This window comes from Eriocheir sinensis, chromosome 29 (assembly GCF_024679095.1).
Source record: "Eriocheir sinensis breed Jianghai 21 chromosome 29, ASM2467909v1, whole genome shotgun sequence".
Lineage (NCBI taxonomy): Eukaryota > Metazoa > Arthropoda > Malacostraca > Decapoda > Varunidae > Eriocheir > Eriocheir sinensis.
In genome coordinates this window covers 12,931,206-12,938,705 of record NC_066537.1, presented here as the reverse complement: position 1 = coordinate 12,938,705, position 7,500 = coordinate 12,931,206, and the positions used below count along the sequence as shown (strand labels likewise).

At 47.6% G+C, this 7,500-nt stretch overlaps 1 protein-coding gene across 2 annotated transcripts in view; it reads right to left on the bottom strand.

Annotated features, from left to right (window-relative positions):
• LOC127005087 (neuroligin-1-like) overlaps window positions 1-7,500 on the bottom strand; it is an 87,078-nt gene that overhangs the window by 14,266 nt on the left and 65,312 nt on the right. For both annotated transcript variants that reach the window (XM_050873594.1, XM_050873593.1), the window contains exon 3: window positions 6,335-7,115. In XM_050873594.1, coding sequence (XP_050729551.1) covers window positions 6,335-6,887 — 553 coding nt within the window. In that variant the 5' untranslated portion in view covers window positions 6,888-7,115. The remainder of the gene's footprint in view (window positions 1-6,334; window positions 7,116-7,500) is intronic.

Here is a 7,500-nt window from a genome sequence, read left to right as displayed (position 1 = left end):
AGAGAGAGAGAGAGAGAGAGAGAGAGAGAGAGAGAGAGAGAGAGAGAGAGAGGAATACATATTGGGACCTTTTGGGTAAAATAGTGGTTGTTCTTGGCAAGATTCATCCCCCGATTCTGTGTGTGTGTGTGTGTGTGTGTGTGTGTGTGTGTGTGTGTGTGTGTGTGTGTGTGTGTGTGTGTGTGTGTGTGTGTGTGTGTGTGTGTGTATGTTTCCTTCCTTCCTTAATATCTTCCTCCTCTTCCCTCTCCTTGCATTCCTCTAACATTATTAAATTAATCTTTCTCTGCACACGCGTACACTCTGTTTCTGTCTGTCTGTCTGCCTGTCTGTGTTTTGTGTTTCTGTGCCTGTCTGTTTATGCTTGTTTGTATGTTTATTTCTCTTTGTTTGTCTGTCTGTATTTCTCTCATTCATTATTCTTTCCTTCTTTCTTTCATTCATTCAGACATTCTTTTTTTTTTTTTTTAGTTTGTTTCCTTATTTCTTTTTCTCTTTCTTTCTTTCGTTTTACTGTCTGTCTGTCTGTCTGTTTATCTGTCTGTCTGTCTGTCTGTTTGTCTGTCTGTCTATATATGTATGTATGCTTTCTCTCTCTCTCTCTCTCCCACACACCCCTGGCCCAGCTTATAATTGGGAACATTTTTGCATTCGTCACTCCGGAGCGTCGACCGGACAGGTGTGCTATCGGCTATCTGTCACCTGGCGCTTAATTGGCCCGCCGCTCGAAGGAACACTCCATTCATCATTATTATTAGTGCTCTCGTTGTTGTTGTTGTTGTGGTGGTGGTGGTGGTGGTGGTCATTGTGGTGGTGGTGGTGATGGTATTAATTGCGTTGGTGTTGGTGTTGGTTAAATTTTTCTTCTTTTTTTGGTTGTTTTCTTTTCTTTAGTTCTCGTGTTTTTTTTGTGTGTGTGTGTTTTCATAAAGTTTTCTTCTTTGATTTTTTTTTTTAGTATTTTTCTGATTTGTTTTTTTCTTTAATTCTATTTTCTTTGTTTTGTTTTCTGATTTTTTTTTCTTGGGTTTGTGCTCGCTTGTTTTCTTCATTGGTTTTGTTTTCCTTGTTTAGTTTTAGTTGTTGTGTTTTCTTGATCAAGGTGAGCTATGAATTGTCTTATTATTATTGTTGTTGTTATTGTTTTGCTGTTTTTGTTGGTAACGGTGTTTTTTTTGTGTATTTTTCATGGTGTTCCTATTTATTTGTTTTTCTTGATGGTCTCAGTATTCGTTGTGTTATTAATGGTGCCACCTATTTTGTTATTAGTGTTGCAGTTTTTATTAATGAGGTTGCAGATTTATTTGTTTTTAATTTATTACTGTTTTTTGGTTTTATTTTCGTTTTTGTTAATATTTTGTTGTTTTCAATGCTACACTATCTATTATATTTATCATTATTACTTTTTTGGGTGTTCTGGTATTCCCCTCATTACCTCCTTCGTCCCTTCTCAAATTTTATCCTTATTCTTATCTTCGTTTTCCCGTTTCTCATCATTCCGTTCTCTCTCCTTCGATCTTTCTCCCCTCCCCTTCTTCTTTGTTCTCTCTCCGCCTCTCCCTTCCTTCATTTCTACATTTCGCTTCCTTCCTCTCCTCCTGTTCCTCTCTCCATACCTTTCTCCATATTCATTTTCCATTCCTCCCCCTTTATCTTTCCCTTCCTCCTCCACCCTTCTCCCATTTTTTGTTTTCCCCCTCTCAATATCTTCCTCTTTCCCTTATCTCTCTCTCTCTCAGGCATTCCTTCTTCTTCTTCTTCTTTTTCTTCTTTTTCTTTTTCTTTCTTCTTCTTCTTCTTCTTCTTCTTCTTCTTCTTCTTCTTCTTCTTCTTCTTCTTCTTCTTCTTCTTCTTCTTCTTCTTCTTCTTCTTCTTCTTCTTCTTCTTCTTCTTCTTCTTCTTCTTCTTCTTCTTCTTCCTCTTCATTTTCATCTTCATGTTCCTGTTCTTGTTGATGTTGTTCTTTTTCTTCTTCATCATCATCATCATCATCATCATCATCATCATCATCATCATCATCATCATCAAACTATTTTCAACCCTCAAGTTCTATATTTAGCATCATCGTCATTACCTGTCAATTAGAAGCAGGTAAACAGGATAACAATAGGCATTAAAAAGCTGATCACCTGCCCGCCGCCGACACCTGGAATTAACGCCGCCAGCACCTGAGACAACACCGAGGGAGAGGAGAATATATGAATAGAAAAACTCAAGCCCTGCGAGCGCGTTCACCTGATCCGATAAACACCTGGAATTAGATGACGCGGTTGATTATTTTTGTTGTTGGTTTTACTTCGTGTTTTCTTTATAGTTTTTCGTCATGTTTTTGTCGATTTTTAGTTTTCAGTATTTAGTTTGTTATATATATTTCTTTACTGTTTGCTATATATATCTTTACTTTCTCTATTTATACAGCTTTATTTATTTTTTATTAGATCATATTTATTTGTTTTTTTAGTATTTATTTCACTATACATACTTTTTTTTTATGTCTACTTTTATTCATTTATCCATTTTTCGTCTCCTTCCCTCCATCCTTACATTCTTTCCCTCATTTCCCTCCTTCTTGTCCCTATTTTCCTCATGCCTTCCTCTCTCTCCTTCTCTTTCTTCTTTTTTCTTCCTCTCTACTCTTTCACCTAATTTTCATCTTTCTCTCTCACTTCATTCTCTCTTTTCCTTACTTCACTCAATTTCGTTTTATCTTTATTCCAGTATATTTTCTTTTCTCTACTTGTATGAGAAGTATAATGTTATTTCTATTCCAGCGTATATTTTAACGTGTATATTTCACCTTTCCCGGCATTCTTTTAATATTTTTCTGTGGGTTTTTTCTGTTCGTGCTAATTTATAAATATTTTTCATCTATTTATATTTATACTTTCTCCCTTTCCGAAATTAGTTACTCGACATTATAGATTTGTCCTTGGTATTTATTTTTATCATTTTGCACGTCATCATTTAACTGGGCGATCCAAATGTATAGGTCAGGAGTGAAGGCTTCCCGCGGACCCGTCACCGCGCGCATTAATTAACCTGGCTGAGGGGGTGAAGGGGGGGGGGGAGTTGTGTGAATGGGGGGTAAGAAGGGGGAAGGGAGTGGGTGTTTGTGTGTATTCTATTTTATTTATTTTATTTTTTACTTTTTTTGTGTGTGTAAGTGGAGGAGGAGGAGGAGGAGGAGGAGGAGGAGGAGGAGGAGGAGGAGGAGGAGGAGGAGGAGGAGGGGATGGAAGAAGAGATGAAACTTTTTTAGGGGAAGGTAAAAAGGAAAATTGTCCTCGGGGAAAGATCGTGTGTGGAGGAGAAAGAGGAGGAGGAGGAGGAGGAGGAGGAGGAGGAGGAGGAGGAGGACTTCTTATCTTCATCCCCTAAATACTTGCTGCATTAATTTTTTGTTCTTTTGTGGATTTAACTTTTTTTTATAACTTTGGAGGAGGAGGAGGAGGAGGAGGAGGAGGAGGAGGAGGAGGCAAAGAAGAACGAAGTGGAGGAATTAAATGAAGCTCGAGGAGGAGGAGGAGGAGGAGGAGGAGGAGGAGGAAGCGAAAGAGAGAGAGAGATAACGAAATTGCGGCGAGAGAGAGAGAGAGAGAGAGAGAGAGAGAGAGAGAGAGAGAGAGAGAGAGAGAGAGAGAGAGAGAGAGAGAGAGAGAGAGAGAGAGAGAGAGAGAGAGAGAGAGAGAGAGAGAGAGAGAGAGAGAGAGAGAGAGAGAGAGAGAGAGAAAAAAGTGAGAGAGAAAAGTGCAAGTAGGTTCTCTTCTTGAAAGCAAAATGGCGTGAATTTAAAACCGGAGTCTCGCGTTGAATTGTAAAAGCCGTCCTCCCTTAATACAAATTGCCTCCTCTCTTCCTCCCGCGGGAATGAGGAGGAGGAGGAGAAGGAGGAGGAGGAGGAGGAGGAGGAGGAGGAGGAGGGAAGAGTGAGTGTGGAAACGTAGGAAGAATAGTAAGGAGGAGTGAAGATACGTAAGAGAGAGAGAGAGAGAGAGAGAGAGAGAGAGAGAGAGAGAGAGAGAGAGAGAGAGAGAGAGAGAGAGAGAGAGAGAGAGAGAGACGGACCTTAACTTGTTGGTGGGTTGTTCACTTCCGTTTTCTTTTCATTTGGCTCTCAGGAGAAAATGGTCGTCTCCTTCCCACTCTCTTCCATTATCCTTATTTATTTTTATTTTTATTAACATTGCCTTCTTTTCTCTCTCTCTCTCTCTCTCTCTCTCTAAATGTGTATGCCTGAGGGAGAGGTGAGAGAAAAGTGAGAGGGAAAGGGAGAGAGAAGGGAGGTAAGTGAGGGGGAGGGAGAGAGAAGAAATTGGGGGGAAGAATAAGGAGGAGAAATGACCTAAGAGTGTATATGAAAACGTGATGAAGGGGGGAAGAAGGAAGAAGGAGGAGGAAGGGAGAGAAGTGGAGGAGAAGAGAGAGGGAAAGGAGGGAGAAAGTGGGGATAAGAGGGTAGGAGTGAAGGAAGTGATGAAGAGAAAAAGTGGATGAAAGAATAAGCAGAAAATGGAAGAAGTTTAAAAAAGGGAGAGAGGGTGGAGGAGGAAGGAGAGAGAGGAAGGAATGGGGTAGACAGGAAGGGAAGTGAGGAAGATAAATGAGGGAGGAAGAGAAAAAAATAGATAAAAGAAAAAGAAAAGAGGTGAAAAAAGGAAGGAGGAAAGAGAGAGATGAAGGGAGGAAGGAGATAGGGAAAGGAGGTAGGGAAGTCAGGGAGAGAGAGAGGGAGGAAAAGGAAAAAAGAGATGAAAGAACGAGTAGAAAGAGGAAGAAAAAGAAGGAAGAGAGGAAAAAGGAGTAAGAAGAAAAGAAATAAGGGAAATAGGGGAAGGAAGAAAGTGAGGAAAAGAATATAATGACGGGGGAAATGAGACGAAAAATGGACGAAAGAAGAAGTGGAGAGAAAAATAAAAAGCCTGAAGAGAAGAGGACGGAGGAAGGAATAGAGGGTAAACGAGGGAGGTAAATAGGAATAAACGAGAGGGGGGGAGGAATTAAGAGGGGAATGAGGGGAATGTCTATTAGGTAGTTAGTGTACTAATTAGCTTGGTGGTTCGTTAATTGGTGAGGAAAATAGGGAGAGGAGGTGGGTGAGATGCGGAGGGGGGAGAGGAGGGGAGGGGGGGAAGGAGGAGGAAGAGGTGGGAGGGGGAAGGGAAGAAAGGGGAAGAGGTGGGAGGGATTAATGACTATGTGTGTGTGTGTGTGTGTGTGTGTGTGTGTGTGTGTGTGTGTGTGTATGTGTGTGTGTGTGTGTGTGTGTGTGTGTGTAGGGCTTAATATCGTTAATTTTATGGCTCCTTCAGTAATTATATAACAAAGGGATGGGAAAGGAGGGGAAGGGAGAGCAAACATCCCTCGTGTGTGTGTGTGTGTGTGTGTGTGTGTGTGTGTGTGTGTGTGTGTGTGTGTGTGTGTGTGTGCCCGAACCGTTCACTTGTTTGACCTTCTTGAGTGGAGCGTTTCCCGTTTTCTGTGCTGGAGTGTCCCGGTGTATGGAGTGTGTGCGTGTGTCTGTCAATGGCGGAATAATTATGTGTGGCTTGAAGCGGCCCCGAGTGGCGGCGAGGCGGCGGCGGGGAAGGGAGAGAGGAAATGAAGGGCCCTGAGGCTGCTGACGAGGGGACGGGGAGCTGAGGGGGAGAAAGAGGAAGTAATGGGAAGGAAAAGGAAATAAGGCTAGGGAGGGGAGGTTCGAGGGAGAAGAAGAGAGGACGGGGAGGTGAAGGTTTTAGGAAGGAAGTAATGGGAAGGAAAAGGAAATAAGGGGAGGTAGGGGAGGTGGGGGGAGAAGAAGAGAGGACGGGGAGGTGAAGGTTTTAGGAAGGAAGTAATGATAAAGGAAAGGAAATAAGGGTAGGTAGGGGTGAGGGTAAGGTTGAGGAAATAATGGACAGACAAGGAAGGTGAGGGGAAGATGACAACGGGGAGGTGAGGGTGAGAGGGAGGAAATAATGGGAAGATAGGGGAGGTAAGGGAGGTGAAGGGGAATAGAGAAAAGGACGGGGAGGTGAGGGTAAGGGGGGGAAGTAATGGGAGGATAGGGAAGGCAAGGGAGTTAAGGGGGAGAAGAGGACGGTAATTATCGAGAGATTGGCGGCAGTGCTCGGCGATGACGGGACGGGACGTGAGGGCAGGGAGGCGAGGGAGGAATATGAAGGCGAGGTGCTATAAGGCGAGGGACGTGACAGGAGGGGTTGATCTTCCTGTTTAGGGTGGACGGGAAGGGCGGGGAGATGATTGGATGCGAGGGCGAGGCCAGTGTGTACTCATGCACGGAGGGGAGCAAGGGCGGGAGGAGATGGCGTGAGGGGCTGCGTGCAGGACTCACCGAGGGAGGGCACGTAGATGTTGAGGTAGAGGCAGTCCTCGGCCTGGTTCGTCAGGTAGTTGGCGAGGCGGCGAAGGTGCAGTAGCCGCGGGCGGGGCATGGTGGCCTCCTCGCGGGGCCCCCACAGCTCGGGCAGGTGCTGGGGGCACACGGGGCCGTACTGGTCGGCCACGCGCTCGTCCTTCCAGGGGTTGGGCGTGCGGGTGGGGCTGAAGCGGTTGGAGCCGATGGGCGGCGTGGCGTAGGGCACCCCCCGGAACACCTCCACGGAGTGCAGGTCCTTGCCGGGCAGCGCGCGGATGGAGCCGCGCAGTTTGCCGTACTTGGTGGTCACCACGCGCGGGCTGCGGTTCTCGCCGCCCGCGCCGCCCGCCACCGTCAGCAGCGCTACCGCCACCACCGCCGCCACGCCCGCCGCTGACAGTCTGCGGGCGGGGACGCGGGGACAGGATTGCCGCTCCGCGCCCCCGCCGTCATGCGGGGCTGAGCTCAGCACACCGCGGCGTCCCGTGGAGCCGCTGCTGCCGGTGCGGCGCGCCCCGGCATGTTGCATCGGTCCGCTGGAGGCGCGGGCGCCCTCAGCATGGCACGCCCGTCCCCCCGGGCGGTGCGGCGGCGCCTTGTCTCGGCGCTCACGTGCGCGCTGCCATGCCCGGCGGCCCGCCCCGTGCTGCTGCTGCTGCTGCTGCTGGCGCGTCGGCGGCTGCGGCACCGGCGTCAGGTCTCCGCCTCCTGCCGGCGCCAGCAGTCACATCACCACCCCGCGCCCCGGCGCCGGCGTCTGTTGGGGAAAGACATTCAATGTTAAGGGAGGCGGGCATGGGAGGCAGAGCAGGTGTGGCGCTGCGTGGGGCCCCGCGTCGTGCACGGCGGCGGCGGCCCCGGGCCTCGCAACGGCCAGGTGAATCAATACCTGGGCGGCGGCGAGGCGTGAGGCGGCACCACCCACGCCTGTGTCTCCGGGGCGCCCGCGACGCCACGGCCAATTACACCCTGCTTAGAGTGTTGCCCTACACTCTCTCTCTCTCTCCCGCCGTGATGGTCCCCGTGCGGGCCCATAACAAAACACTGCCGCACTCCGTCTCCCGCGACCCGCCGCCCAGGGCCCCGACGCGACAAGATTTGCTGAGGATGTAAATTCCTCGACGATTTATCTCCAGGCGCGT